This window comes from Mugil cephalus, chromosome 22, assembly GCF_022458985.1.
Source record: "Mugil cephalus isolate CIBA_MC_2020 chromosome 22, CIBA_Mcephalus_1.1, whole genome shotgun sequence".
Taxonomy (NCBI): domain Eukaryota; kingdom Metazoa; phylum Chordata; class Actinopteri; order Mugiliformes; family Mugilidae; genus Mugil; species Mugil cephalus.
In genome coordinates, this window is record NC_061791.1 from 14,721,527 (window position 1) to 14,737,665 (window position 16,139).

General features: G+C 38.9%; 1 protein-coding gene across 2 annotated transcripts; it reads left to right on the forward strand.

Annotated features, from left to right (window-relative positions):
- Window positions 1–1,841: 1,841 nt before the first annotated feature.
- Window positions 1,842–13,896, forward strand: LOC125000252 (protein mono-ADP-ribosyltransferase PARP12-like). 2 transcript variants are annotated; one of them, XM_047575665.1, is made up of 13 exons: window positions 1,842–2,019; window positions 2,116–2,423; window positions 3,707–3,842; window positions 6,964–7,285; window positions 7,385–7,435; window positions 7,560–7,686; window positions 8,191–8,356; window positions 9,412–9,532; window positions 9,634–9,730; window positions 9,930–10,008; window positions 11,463–11,593; window positions 12,011–12,162; window positions 12,612–13,895. In XM_047575665.1, the coding sequence occupies exons 2-13, from the start codon at window positions 2,143–2,145 to the stop codon at window positions 13,112–13,114; spliced, it is 2,166 nt and encodes a 721-aa protein (XP_047431621.1). In that variant the 5' UTR covers window positions 1,842–2,019; window positions 2,116–2,142; the 3' UTR covers window positions 13,115–13,895. The 2 variants fall into 2 exon arrangements, with proteins under 2 accessions (XP_047431621.1, XP_047431620.1); XM_047575664.1 differs by lacking the exon at window positions 1,842–2,019 and having other exon boundaries at window positions 2,067–2,423; window positions 6,964–7,435; window positions 12,612–13,896.
- Window positions 13,897–16,139: the final 2,243 nt, after the last annotated feature.

Consider the following 16,139-nt stretch of genomic DNA (forward strand, 5'->3'; position numbering starts at 1 on the left):
TGAGCAAAAAGGTTTGGATATGTACAAATCTACACTTAGGAAGGATGAATGATGAGGTGTAAAAATAGGGATCTGTTATTATTATTACCATATAGGGGCCCTTCAGCTGAGCCCAGTTCTCCATGAAGGTCCCAATTTTTTATTTATTTTAGTGTGTATGTCCAAGGCGTTCGGTTTTTGTAGACCCACATAAGTGCTACGGTGGAAGAAGTATTAAAGATAAGATGAGATATGCCTTTATTCACCCCACAATGGGGGAAATTCTCATTGTTAACAGCAGCTGAGACATTCAGCATCACGGACAGTGCACACAGTGCACATATGGGTGGACTAAAGAATAAAATATAAGGATATACAAAAAGATATATTACAAACAAACAAGGCAGGAAGCAGCAGGAATATGGAATGAGAAAATAAGTATGCTTATGTATATACATATGCACATATATAGGCTATATAAAGCTGTGTCAGTCAACATTTTTATATAAACTGGAGGTTAAAGGACAGTGTCTAACGTGAGAGGAGGCGATACATCCGTCATTATTGGGCGTGATTCAGTCGTAGACTGTATAAATACGGACAATGTTTCAATACTTCCTTCCATTGGCCAAACTGACATGGGCAGTGCCATCTTGGGACTTAGGAGTAAGAGTCTGCCAGACACGATCACAAGGAACCTGCGATATTGATGATCCGATCACACTTCCTCCTTCCTTTTTGTTTAATTAATACTGCGCTCTGCTCTACCTCCACCAGTTACAGAGAAATGTTGAATTATACACTGTACTTATTTCTTAACATTTTTTTTTTTTTACAACTCTTACGACTTTAAGGAGCGGTTGACATGGGACCTGGTGGTCGCCATTATGTTATATCCTGTTTCTATAGGGTCAAATAACAAAAACATAACTTATCCACAAAAAATGGCGCTTGAACATGCATGAGTGTTATATTAACTACCTAAAATGGCAGGAAAAATTACGTTATGTTTTTTAATGTTTTATTTCTACCCATGTCCCACCCATTAACATGGAAGAGGTGGAGCTTATGACCTATACTGCAGCCAGACACCAGGGGGAGCTCTACTTGCTTTGGCCTCACTTTTGAGGACCAGTTCCGCTGTCCATGCTTATGCTGTCTGTGGTTTCTGATTGAGACTTTGCCAGCTGAAACGATGCGACTAGCCTGGTAGGTTGTCACTAGACTATAATCAGTTCCCAGCAGAGGTACTCCAGACCAATTTCCCAAAACAAAGAACGGGTCTGGGTGGGAAAGTTGGCCTGGTCTCTTTTAACCATCTGTTTTGATTTGATGGCTTGACTGAATCTCAACATCCTCACTGTGCCATAACACCAAGTCAATGTTAAATCTGTTGGTGATAAAAATGACTCTGACTGACAAACGGAAGCGTGAGAAAAAAAATGTAAGTGAATAAAAACATACAGGAGGAAAAACAATGAAGGCTCCTGTCATTTATTATCTCACGTCAACATTCCGATACACACATATTTTCACAGTGACTATCTGGTCTGTATGAAACTCAAGAACAGCTGATCAACCTTTTTATGGACAGTCAAACTGCTGCCACCTGCTGGTGTGGAAAGGTATTTCCTCCCATCCACAGAAGCACAGAATGTACCCAGGAGGCAGTGATTAATGTACAGTTTGATGTGCTGCGTCCAACTTCCCAAAATAACTGTGATGTGGCTTGAAATTGATTTAACTATTACACAGATTGTCTTTTGGATGAAGCCATTTCCATCAAAACAACTTGATTCAAACATCAGTTACGGTGGGATGCATCTTGACCATTGCAGTAACTCATTATCTTTGTATTTAAACTGACATTTCTTTATCATATTGATGTTCAGTATTTTTTATTTTAAGTTGGGTAGAGAGAGATTATTTTTATATTCCCGTGCCATGCATTCGCTTCTTCTCTCTATTGATGCAGCGCCTGCATTCTGACGCCCCCAAGCGTAGAAACGCAGCGTTACAGCAATGACCCTGGTTTAAAATGTTGAGTTTCAGTTTCCAATCGTCAGTATTGACAGCTAATCATCCTCCTTCCCCACTGCAGAGCCTGCAACTGAATATAGTCGTGTTGTTTCGCAGGTGGAAGGAAACTCTGGAGGAGGTCCAATGGAGACACAAGTGCTAAAGTTAATTTGCGAGGATTTCCAAGGAGCTGTTGACACCGCTGATTTGATATACAATCTCTTCCCCGGAGATTCCGACAGTGTGTCGAATATCATTTCTAACTCAAAGAATTTCGCTCTGTGTTGTCCTAATGGACAGCCAAGGGTGGTGGCCAGGACGAGTCTGAGGCTGTGCTGGGTCAGAGAGTGCCCGGGGTCATGCGGTGGACTACACCTGTGCAAAAACTTCCTCTTCAGCGGCACTTGTCATTTTACTAAGTCCAGATAAATAACATATTTGCTTCAAGTCGGGTGAGCAGTTGTTGGTTCGGACAGACACTATGTAGATATCCATTGTTTTTAAATGAAACGTTTTTATTTTGTAGTTAGTTTTTCAACGAATGCCACTACTTTCTCTCTTTTTTCATATTTGTAGTTAAATTGAATGTAATTGCGTGGAATGCATACTTAGTTAGTTACTTAGTTTAAAGGCCCTGACACACGAGATGCGTTTTTGGGTCGACCGGAACATTTCAGTTACTCATTAACCTTAATGTGCGACTCTCACAGAAAAACAAACCTGTGACAAACATATACATATTTAGATCTTAATTTAACTATTTGACAAAAAGTAGTCGTTGTAGTTGTTTTAAGCATAGATTTATCTAAATGTCAAGATTACTTTATGTTAAAATAATTGTCAAGATAACACTAGCCGCAGGTTAGCTTATGGAAGGAAATAAAAGGACAGTCCACAGTCAAGACAAAGAAACTCAAATCTCTCTAGAGCTCACTGTCACTTTCAACACAACGTATTTGTTATTCACTGAAATTTTACGTTTTATCTCAGTGTAATTGCTAATCTAAGATAATTTGCTAGTTCTTATCTACACACTAAGAGACTGACATTGCATTGCATTGCAAAGTCCAAATCTATAATGTACAGCTGGGAATTTGTCCGTTTTGTTTCATTTCTATTTATTTTAACTTGTTCAGTGTTTTCTCATTCGACTTTATGTCTTGAAAGTGCTACAATGCTCATTTTGCAGTTAGTGCTCTGTCGTGGGTGTCTGTGGAGACAGAGACATAGAGACAACCCCCGTCAGAATCACAAGCTAGCTCACACCTGCAATTACCACTTATTGTCAAAGATGCCGCCAAAGAACGCTAATAAGAGTTTAGTTTTTTAGTTTTCATTTCAATTGTTTGTACACATCTATTCTTTGTAATAATGACTTTGTAACACATATAATGTTTTATTGTTAATAGTGAGCTTTATAGGGCTTAGAATGTGTTTTTTGGACTGTGCTAAGCTGATTTGAATTTCTCTTTAGTTTACAAATTTGAGTTTTATCTTTTAACCAGAGAAGTCACCCAGAGTGTTAAACGATTAAGTGTTGTTTGTTAAAGCTACATAATAGGTCATAGGTTTCACTATTTAAATGCAGACTTTGTATATGTAAGACCAAACCCCCTTGCATTTAATCATGTGTTATTTCAGGTTATTTAAATGTGCTGCAATTTTATGCTGAAAACATAACCATGGTATGTGGATTCCTTGACAACAGGAGAGGCTGCAACTTCTCCCATGAGCTGAACTCTGCCCACAATCAAGAGCTACTGAGACAGCATGGATTGGAGAGTCTGGGCAGGGGAGCACTGTGCACACTGCTGCTACAGAGCAATAAAGCATTCCTTCCTTCTGTAAGTATGACAGCACTGAGAACTTTAACTTTTAAAAGTACATTCATCAGCTTCATATTTATGGTTCTTTTCATTTATTTTAAGTCAGTTCTTATATATGCATTTGTTAGGCACATCATAACACAATGAGTGTCTTAACCCGTGTGTCCTGCCCAAAAAAATGTCATCTCTCACTGTTACTGGCTGTTACAACCACTAACTTTGACTGCTGTAAAAAAAATATAAGATAAACAACAGTTTTCAACAGTTTTTTTTTTTTGTTGCATAAATCTGTTAATCAAAACTACTATATATATATATATATATATATATATATATATATATAAAGTCACCGACATGGGGAAAAATAAACACAAAATGACATATTTTCCATATAAAAAGTTTTTGGAAACAGGAAATTTCGTACCTTTTATCACAGTCTTGGACAAAGATTAGTAACATCATTGAGTTAAATGCATATTTAGTTTTTGTACAGCATCAAATTTTCATTAAAACTCTCATACTGTTAGTGGCTGTTTTTGCAGCATTGACTTCAATTACAACTCCATATTTTGAACGCACAAACATACCACAAAATAACAATGCATTTTACAATCTCAATGATATTTCCTGTTCAGAAGGGATGAAATTTGACAAATGTAGTGTTAATTACCAAATACCATTTACCCATTACATAGGCCTGTTGTAAAAAAAAAAAAAAAAAAAGCTACTGTATTTGATATATGGAGTTCATGAGTGTTTCCACACACACAGACAAACACACACATACACACACATTCTTGTATGGCCATTTTTGTGAAGACTCTCTTTGGCATAATGCATTTCCTAGCCCCTTACCCAAACCCAGCCATCTCAACTAAATACCTAACCCTAACCTAATTGTAACCTTTTATCCTAAAACTGAGTTTTAAACCAAAAAGCCAAAAAGAGAGGCAAAAAAAGTGACGACCGGCCAAAATGTCCTCACTTCACACAAATGTCCTCAATCTGATGGTATATGGATGGTTTGCCGTAAAGAATATGTCCCTGGCAGCGGAGCGAGCGAGCCAGTGGTTGTGGCTACGGAGGAAGCACACTAACTGGGGAACATGCTAAAGGTAAGTCTAGCTATGTGCTAACATTAGGTAGCAGTAGTAGATAGATTAATATTATCTGTCGGTTGAAAGTCACATGGTGGCGCGGTGGCTGCATTGAGGGGGGTGACTCCGGGACGCTGTGTAGTTGCATTCCCATCATCTCTATTACCTACTGCTGGTGTCGAGGCTAATTAGCTGGTGTTTTTTATTTCTGTGGTTAGGTTAATTGTATCTCGTTTCTGACATAGGCAGAAGGATGAGATGTCCTGGTCTGAGTGTAGTTGCATTCCATCATCTCTATTACCGACTGCTGGTGTCTAGGATAATTAGCTGGTGTTTTTTATTTCTGTGCCTAGGCTAATTGTATCTCGTTTCTGACATAGTTAGTAGCTGACCACTGGTCTGCTGGTTGGTTGTCCAGTTGGACCTGACTTCTAAGGGAGTTTTGCCTTAGATCATGGCACAAGGGATCACGTCCCGTGTATTAATGAGTACGGGTTCTCGGGAAGATAGCTGTACAAGTACACACAGACTTGCACTAGTGTGTGTGTGTGTGTCCGTGTGTATCCCCATGTGTGCATTCCCGTTACATAGGCTTGTTTCTGTATTTGATATATGGAGTTTCAGGACTTCATACAAGTGCTTAAGTTGACTTGACTAGGCCACTCCACAGTCTTCATGTAGTTCGTCTCCATCCATTCAGAGGTGGACTTGCTGGTGTGTTCAGCTTGTGGTCACCAACAGATGGCCGGACATTCTCCTTCAGGTCTTTTTGTTGGGTTGTTGGTCTTGAGGATCATCACAATGTTTTCTGGCGAAACAGAGATGAGCTTTTTTGTTCTTTTTGCCCAGCAGTGGTTTTGGTCTTGAACTCTGCCATGCAGAACACTTCTGCCCAGTCTCTTTCTTATGGTGGAGTCATGAACACTGATCTTAACTGAGCCAAGTGAGGCCTGCAGTTCTTTGGATGTTGTCTTTTTTGACCTCTTAGATGAGTCGTTACTGCTCTCTTGGAGTCATTGTGGTGGGTCGGCCACTCCTGGGAAGGTTCACTACTGTCCCACCATTTGGTTTTCACCATTTGTGGATAATGGCGCTCGCTGTGGTTCACTGGAGTCCCAAAGATTTAGAAATGGCTTTATAATCTTTTCCAGACTGATAGATCTAAATACTTTCTTTCTCATTTGTTCCTGACTTTGTTTGGTCCCAGCATAATATCTAGCTTCTGATAATCTTTTGGTCTACTTTGCTTTGTCAGCCAGGTCCTATTGAAGTGATTTCTTGTTTCTTGATTGAGAACAGGTGTGGCAGTAATAAGGTCTGGGTGTGTGTATAGAAACTGAACTCAGATGTGATAAATCATTTTGATTATCTTTTAACAGGGTCAAGGCTTCTTCGCATAGGGCCATGTAGGTTTGGATTTTTTCCCTTAATAATAAAAAAAAAGAAATTCATTTAAAAACTGCATTTTGTGTTTACTTGTGTTACCTTTGTCTAATATTTAAGGAATCAGGAATGGGCCGAACACCTTTTCACACCACTATATGTAGACTCTCTGTAGTTGTAGTTGATTTTTTGGCTGTATCCTTATGTGCATACGCAGAAACAGACCTATGTAATGGGCAGGCACACATGCGGACACACAGGCACACACATTAGTGTGTGTCTGTGTGTACCTGGGTGTATGTTTAATATTAACAAAAAACAAAAACAAACAAAAAATATCTATCTGATATATTTTTTACAGCAGTCAAAGTTGGTGACTGAAAACAGCCACTAACAGTAAGAGAGGGTAGTAAATTTGCCCACAGTGTATTATTGACCTACTGAAAATTTTGAAGTCACATTTTAAAAATATTTTTAAAATTAAATATATTTTTGGCCAAAAGTGACCCTTTGTGGCTGCTTTTGGCACCAACAGGACACAAGGGTTAAGTGTAACCCAACTAAACAGATCAGACAAGCTATGTTTTAATCAGGGCCATCAAAATATCTTCCATTTTAGCTGTTACCATTCTTTCTCTTGTTTATGCTCTCGCTACCAGATATGCTATGATTACAACAACGGTGATGGAGAGTTCGGCCGGTGTAAGGATGGTAATAGCTGCAGCAGACTCCACGTCTGTGAGAAGTTTTTAAGCCGTGACTGCAACTGCTCCAGGAACCATGATTTTTCTGCTCAACAGCCGCTGAAAACATTCCGTGACAAAGGCGTGCCTGACACTCTCTTGCGCTCACTTAAGTCAGTTTATGCAAATAAAGAGGCTTTGAGGTGGTCTGACAAGAGTGGTAGGAAAAGTGGTGAAGGTTCTGCTGATGCCAACGACAGTGATACAAGACCAAACAGAGGACAAAGGCATGTCAGAGGTAAATTACAACAGCTGTTAAACCTTCAATGGGACAAAAAAACGCTCTCTGAAGGAACTATATATAACATTTTCCCACTATACTATTTGTATCTTTTAGACAAAACAGAAATATGCTTGTACTTCATCAAAGGACACTGTAAGCATGGAGGTGAGTAATAAATCGTCACAAAGATCATCAATGACAGAACTTATTTTATCTACTGAATGTGGTTGTTGAATGAGTTTGATTAGGTGTGACTGATGTTTTATTTTAATGACCCCGGTGTTCTCAGAACAATGCTTTAAAGCTCACGACAAGATGCCATACAGATGGGAGGTGAAGGAGGGCGATAAGTGGACGGCCTTGGCTGAGAATGAGACAATTGAGAAGGAATACTGTGACCCCAAGAACTCCTACAGGTACTCATTACTGACATTCAGCGATTGATACAGATGATTTATATATATATATGTATATATATATATATATATATATATATATATATATATATATATAACACACACACACACACACACACACACATATAATATATATATATATATATGTATAAAATATATGTATATATATATATATTATATATTATATATATGATAATATATATATACATATATATTAATTATACATACACACACACACACACACACACACACACACATATATATATATATATACATACATAACAGATTAGGAAAACACAGTCAATTGCTACAATATCCAAGCTATGTCATTTCAATCATCAATCATCTTACATTTCAGAGCTCTTTTGAAAATTGATATATGACACCATAACTTCAGTTTATCACATAGTCCGTTGAACACAATTTTTATTCCTCTTTTGAAAAAAGACATGAATTTTGTTTTAGTCTCAGGGTCATGAATTATTCTCATTTTGTTGTCTTCAGTACCAGCACCCCTCTTGTGCATTTTGATACCATGACCTGTGGATTTAACCAAGTACGCCGAATCTCCACCGTTAACTCTTTGGTGGAGCCGACCTTCATCCACACCACTGAGTGGGTTTGGTACTGGCAGGATGAGTTCGGAAATTGGAACCTGTACGCATCAGACGTGAGTAACTGGAGTCAGTATTGCCATTGAAATAAAAATGCCTGAAAGGAACGGCCCAGTACATACAGTACATACATACATACATTGTTTGGTTTATGACGGTGATGTATAGAAGAGTAACAGTGATGTAGTCATACAGGTCAGGTAGACTTAGTTAGCCTCTTACAACACAATGGCTGCAAAGCAAGCTGTTTAGAGGCTATAGATGTTGGCAGCGAGAAATACCTTTTAAGGAAAAACAATTATCAGTGATTAAGACTTTTATTTGAAACTGTCGAAGGAGGATAGGTTCCTCTCCTTTAGCCCAGGATCTTTATACATTTTGGAAAGGATAGTCCATCTATGCACAAATCATGCGGCGGTACTGACCGCAGAGCAGAGATTTTGTTGACAAAGAATTCAAGAAAATCGTTACAGAGAGCAGGTGATGGCACAATGGGATCAGTGGTGCATGGGTTTAATAGAGAGTCCAGAACATTGAACAAAACCTTTGGCCTGTCGATGTTTAAGACGAGATTTGAGAGGTAGCTTTGGAAGCTTTAACAGTGTCCTGATGTTAGACATTCCATTCTAACCAGGCTCCGCCCGTAGACAAAGGGAGGAGCGCTGCCTTTCATGAATCAGTAGATTTCCATGTGTAGCCGAAACCAGCTTTAGCTGATTTCCAACGTGTGAAATATCAGAGTGTGATATGTGAGCAACCTGCAGCAAAGCGAAAAACAACTCCTTATATGCTAAGATAGCAAGAGTTACATACTCCCTGTTTTTCACAACGCCACACAACAGTCTCTAAGTCTGAGGATTGAGTAACCAAAGAGACAGTCAGATTCACTATAATGGGAAGATTGTTAAGCTGATTTTGATGCCAATTGAAGGCTAGTTAATTTTCTACAGTTTTATCTAAGGTAAGCTAACCAACTGAGGGGAGTGAGAAAAAGGTTATGTTACACATGTTATGTTTTCTGATTTTATTACAAGTTGCCTTTTTACAAAACCAACTAGTTGATCTTTGGCCACAAACCAGTGTAAATTCATGTTAAAATTAAAAACTACAGATTGGTGGACACAAACAAGCAGACATCACCAGTGCTCAGCTGGAGCATAAGTTTCTGGACAACAATAAAGATGTGGTGGAGTTCAAGGCTGGATCACAGACATATTCACTAAGTTTCCAAGGTAAACAAAGACCTCTCTATATTTTCACTCTTCTGCGTATAAAAGTTTAAAAAAATCTCTATTTTTTTTGTTGAAATTTGACATTAAAATGTTTCCCTCAGACATGATACAAACAAACAAGCGCTTTGGCACTAAGAGAGTCGTGTGTCGACGGCCTCGATTCGTCTCTGCTGCGGACGTCCAGTCAAAGAGAGTCAGGTATGTCTTTTTTTTTCTTTTTTTTCTAACACAGTCATGTTTTGTATACAATCTACAATTATCTGTTGAATCTACACGACTGTAAAGTAAGCCAAATGTAAAGGACTCCGAATACTTTCTGAAGTGACCCTACGTTACGTTGGTGTTGCTTGTGTTTGTGTCCACCTAACTAACTCAACCTCACCACTTGTATCTGCAGAAGGCCCCTGAATCAGTCAATGTCTGCCCCTGTACCAGACCACTGGGACAAGAACCAGCTGCCTCCTACAGGATTTTCGGTATTGTGAATACAGCACACTGTAATCATTTAAAAGTTCAAAGTCTCTGCCGTTTTAACTTACACTCATGCTTAAACCTGAGTTTTGTGAATCTATATGACCATCAACCTGAACATCCATAAACAAGTAAAAGCTTAAGTAATGGTACTGCGACAAGTACATTTAGACAAATATTTGCTTATTGTTTGTCTTTTCTCTGTCATTTTTATTATTTCATTGAAACTACCAAAGGCAAATGCAGTCTAGCTAAAGACCACTAAATGAAAAGAAAATTAAAACCACAAGTTCTTCCAATCAAACATTAACTAATGTTAATGTTAACGAACATTAACTAATGTTTGATATAAATAGACATACTGTGTTCATCATAATTAAGAATAAACCTCAATTATCACTGAGAATAGAATTAGAATTTTTGCATCACCATCTTATTCTGCCTCCGACATGCATTGAAAGCGTGGGACTTTATAATAACTTTTTAATGCTGTGAGCTTTCCATTAGCCTATGTACGTGTAAGGAAAAGACAGCTTGATTAAATAGCATCAATGAAAACATAATTCATTCCATAAAATATCATGAATATGAAAAGTAATGGAACCTTCGATTACAAAGTAATCATATTTATATGGCAAATCTGTTCAGGAAGAAAAGAATCTTGCTATCAATCAGTCATTACCTGTTTCTATTTCTGTGTCCTAATACATAGTCCAACTTCCTGGAAAGTTACTCCTCCATTAAGTTGAGGTTTTGGGAACTGATTTGGTTCTTTCAAAATATTTTTGTTATTTCCATATTAAGATATTTCTCTTTTTTAGAATAAATCTGAATTTATTTTATAGACTTATAGGATAAACTCTCTTATCAATACGAATTTGTTGCTTTTATAAGTGATGTGAGATGGTTAATGTTTTATCCTCCATTTAGAAATAGCTTATGGCTGACTCATTGAGTATTAGTCTATAACTTAAAGCTGCAAGGCAAAGCTGCAGACTTTTTAAAATAAATTAACGTCTGTTACATTTAAGCCCTTGCCCAACAAGTTCAGGCTAAGCAGGCTTCAGATAAATCAGTCTGTATTTTGCGGTATTATGAATTTAAATCTGGTGTCTTTGGTGACATTCCAGAGCTGGTTAACCAGTAGCAACAAGGACGAAGTGCTCCAATGTCCCCAAAGCGGGAAACATGATGCTGCTTCAAGTTTATGCTAACTTCAGACTTAATAATCTTTTTCTTCATAAACTTCACATTTGTCACCTTGTCCCTTACAATTCTGGTTGATTCCACTTGGAAGATCACCAGTAAACAATATGCTTTGTTTGAATTAAATCTGTAACTACTTGTATTTGCCGCTTCCATTAGACTAAAATAGAACAAAAAAAAAAAAAAAAAAAAAACAAAACACAAAAACAACTTTTTTTGGTAACTGCAACTGAAAATGTTAAATGTTTTCCAGCGAATCTCCCTCCACCGCACCTCAGATGAATTTAAGGAGGCTGAGTCTCTTTTCTGTAAAACCATGAGAGGCTTTGATGTTGTCAAGATTGAGAGGATTCAGAACAAAGCTCTTTGGGAAGTCTTTCAGTGGTATGTATGTGATTTTCATGTGTTCGGTCTGGAAACTTAATCCACAGCTTGCTTTTAAGTAGTTTACATCGACTTGGTTTTCATTTACTGTTTACATGGACAGTATTTAATCATCTGGACTCAAATCATTTGGATTAGAAACTGAAACACAACTGTTTAGTGGCATACTGAATAAATCTGATAACATAGATGTTTTTACATGCCCTACAACATGATCATGGTGATTCTGCCCATGGTGGAGTGTCAAAATTGCCAAAAATATTTCCCCATCATGCAAAAACACAGAAACTGTATCTCTACAGGTAGCATCACATCAATGCATAGAGAAAATGCAGTTCAGTTCTGTTTTATGGCCAACAGCTTGTTAAAATCTTCCAGCTTGATTTAAGTCCTTTCATTTATTTCTCCAAACTGAAGGCAGAAGAATTTGATGAAGACCAACAACAGTGGGTGCAATGTGGCAGAAAAAAAGCTTTTTCATGGCACTGACTCCAAATATGTTGACGCCATATGCCACTCCAACTTTGACTGGAGAATCTGCGGGAGCCACGGGACGGCTTTTGGCAAAGGTGAAATGCTCGTTCCGATCTACTCTGAAAACAAAATATGACCTGTTGTGTTCAGTTACAAAAGTGCTCTAATGGGACGGTGCAGCATGTAGAAGTCAACAAATGGTCACTTAAAAAGGTCAGTTCACAGAAAAGCATGGGACCATCTTCTAAAGCTGGAAAAATGATTTGTTGGTGTACTAACATCTGCTTTCATAATACATCAGCTGTTAACTTAGTGATAGTTTAACAACCTCTAGTTTAGACTGTTGGGAAATGGTGCTGTAAAGATCACGACTCTCGCAACATTTGAAGTATATGGAACAACTTTTTTAGACCTATGAATTTGGACCTGTGGCCTTCATCAGGGCCATATACTACATGTTGAGTCTGTTCCAGCAAGACAAAGACAAAGGTATTTGTTGCAACCTTGGCCTGTCAAAATCATCTCTTTCTATATCCAAACCCAGGTAGTTACTTTGCCCGAGATTCCAGATACTCCCACAGCTACACTGGTGACACTGATGTCAAGTCCATGTTCATCGCACGGGTGCTGGTAGGAGACTACACCTTGGGGTCCCCCGACTACCGGCGAGCTCCTTCTAAAGATAGTGGTGGCATCAACTTCTACGACAGCTGCGTAAATGACATGATGATTCCGTCCATATATGTGGTTTTTGAGAAGCACCAAATCTACCCAGAGTACCTGCTGCAGTACAAGACCATGCACCCACTTGTTGGCATTTCCGGTGCTTCACTAGCACTGAGATCAATGGCAGCACCTCAGCTGGCGCTGGCACGTAAACGAGCGGCGGCACTAGCGGTGGCACCTAAACTAGTGGTGGCACCTAAACCAGTGGTGGCACCTAAACCGCCGGTAGCACCTAAACCAGTGGTGGCACCTAAACCAGCGGTGGCACCTAAACCGCGGTTATCACTTATTATACCAATCTATCAACCCAAAACAAACTGACATCCACCCAATCGTTATCAGTCCAGCACAGCGTCATTCCAATCCAGCTCATCATTATACCATCATAACGTTGCCTCTTCCCAGGATCTCTTAAGCAGTCCAACTCGACCAGCCCGTTTCTCACCAATATCTTCACCACCACCACCACCAGCCAAGAAGCAAGATTCCTGTGTCATTTCTTAATGACAAGGATCTTGGATTAGCTCTTGCAGGAGGCTTTGGATAATTTGGTGAACTGATTAAATATAGAAATAATATTCATTACTATCCACTACCTGCCCAGTCGGGTGCAACCACGTTTGATATAACTCAAATGTAAAGGATGTAGACGCTTCAATAGAATGGTCGATGCTGAAGTCACAAACTTCAGGTACATTGCGATCAATTCATTATGTCTGATTCTGCTGACCGTTTGTTGTGCACCAAAAACCAAAACACAAAAACATACAAAAAACAAAACATGATGTCAAGTAAATGACACGTATAAATATGTCGGTTATAGCTAACCATTTTACTAAATAATGGATCATTCGATATGAAGTAACGGTGACGGATCCTTATCATAAAGTTTGACTTGATACCCAAACAATCATAGCTTACCGTTTGTCACCACATTCGTAATGTCAACGGGAAGTATTAAACCCTTTGAGATGCACAAAGGTGACAACGTGGTAGTTTGTGAAACCTTATCTTTCACTTTGCCATGTTGTGCACTGAGGAGCACGTTGGAATTGTCATACAATGTTATGCGAAAACATCTGAGGGCAACGACTGACTCTGTGCCAGTTTGTGTAATGGCGGGATTCAGGGTTCAGTTGGGTTCAGTTTTTATTTCTAAACCTTATCCATTTTGTGGTTTTAGCATTGCTAACTGATCGCTGCTCTCTTTTCCCATTCACACTGTGTTCACATTCACATATTGCCTGGTTTCTCAGTGTTGGAGCTGCATTCCACTCTCTGTCTTCCCCTGTACTTCTCAAAAGTGAATTGGAAATGCCAGTGGCAGTCGGTGCGGGCCTTTTAGTCAAATGAGGCAAGTCATGAAAAATTATCAATATGGCTGCCGGTGCTTCCTGTGACATAAGACCATTGACTGTATATGCTATGGACAAACCCATCGTGATGTCACCCATTGGATTCTGACCCTCGAAAATAAAGCCCAAAGTGGGCAGAGCCCACCGTCGCCATGCTGGATGAGCTTTACTCCACCCACACGCAGATACTCCACATATGGATGTAGGGGGTCGTGTCGTGTTGAGACCTACCCCCCAACCCTCCACTCCCAGTTAGCCCAGGCTACCGCCGGTCACTCAGAGCGGGAACGCCCTTAATTATGCAGAATTTTAAACCTTCATAAAAATGAAACGAACGAGTAAGAAAAGAAATCACCCCCATACAGTTGTCATGAGTAGTGAAATAAAGTATTGAGACCAAAGCCGTTTTTTGAACCAGGCTGTAAACATGTTTAATAATGCTGTAAAGTTGGGCTTTTTAACATGGGGGTCTATGGGGACTTGCTCCCTTTTGCAACCAGCCTCAAGCGGCCACTCGATGAACTGATTTTTTTGCACTTCCGCATGGGCTTTAACGTTCAGCCCTGGAGGTTGCGCCTGGCCTAAGACATTGGGGCTGCAATTGATCCTTCTCCAATGCACTCCTCTCTACATACATGTGATAGATTGAATTTATTAAAAAGCCGATTCAAGTTCATACGATGGTTGAAACAGCTACTAAAATTAATCTAAAAATGATTGTGGGATGGTTCAACGACACAGGTTATTTAGGGGAGGTTAAAAAACGTTAAAAACCAAGTTTATCTGTCATCAGCCTGTTGAGACTGTCAATCATAATCGATTAGCTATGCCTGCAGGGACCATGACGAGCTCTGGTTGGTGGGTTGTTTTGAGGGAAGTTGAAGTTTTGAGGGCACTTTATTTGTTTTTCTATTTATTTTTGGAGTTTTTGGAACTTTTTTGTGTAGGTTTGGGTGTTTGATTTTGATGAGTTGCGCCATGTTGCCCTTACCTGTGACGCACATGCACTTTGTTTTGCTTTGCTAATTGTTGCACGTTGTAATATTTCATGGTTAATGAATGAATGAATGAATGAATGAATGTATTTTATATCGTTAAATGTGGGTGACAATTCCTGTTTTGTGTTTTAGACCTGTGTCCCTGCTGGCTTGAATGCAGCTGGTAGCTGTTAGGACATAATCCCCCAACATGTCTGGTATTTTAAATGTTTAGGGATATAATTTGAAATGTTAACTGGTGCGTATTTTAACTGTTGTAATTACATATTTTAAGATTTATTTTTGATTGCATCTTGAGCATCAGGGCCACTGGCTGCTCTTGCCGTGGAGGAATATATGGGGTATTGCCCTTTAGGGCGAACCAGTTTTCTTTTTCTTTTTGTTTTAATTTGCTCACTTCCCCCACTGAGTAGTTTTCCTCAGGATAGATCCCAATCAATCCTTCAGGGCAGGCTTGGTGGCTTGATTTGTTGCAGTGAACTGTGTTCATGTGTGCAAATTGAGTGTTAATTCACTTCATATTTGCTCCTAATTTGTTCAAAAACATATCAATCAAAAAGTCAGAGGTCAGCGGCTTTTTAAAAGATAAACAACGGCAAAAAATGTTTATGATTTTTATCGAACTAAAAGTATTTTTTGGTATGCGTGCATTTAAGTATGCATGTGTGTAGTATGCTGTGTTGGTGTGTGTGTGCTTAAATGAGTGTCTGGGGTATGGGGAGGTTATGGGTGTTAGTTTTTAATCTAAAGCATTTTGTGTTGCATATTTATGTATGAAAAGAGCTCTATAAATAAAGATTGATTAGCAACAACCTGTACTGTGCATATTAGTGTTTAACAACATGGAGGAGATGGAACTTATGACCTATACTGTAGCCAGACACCAGGAAAAGCTCTACTTGCTTTGGATTCACTTTTGAGGACCAGTTCCGCTGTCCATATTTATGCTGTCTATGGTTTATGGTTGAGGGAAAAAATGGTTTTGGAATTGGA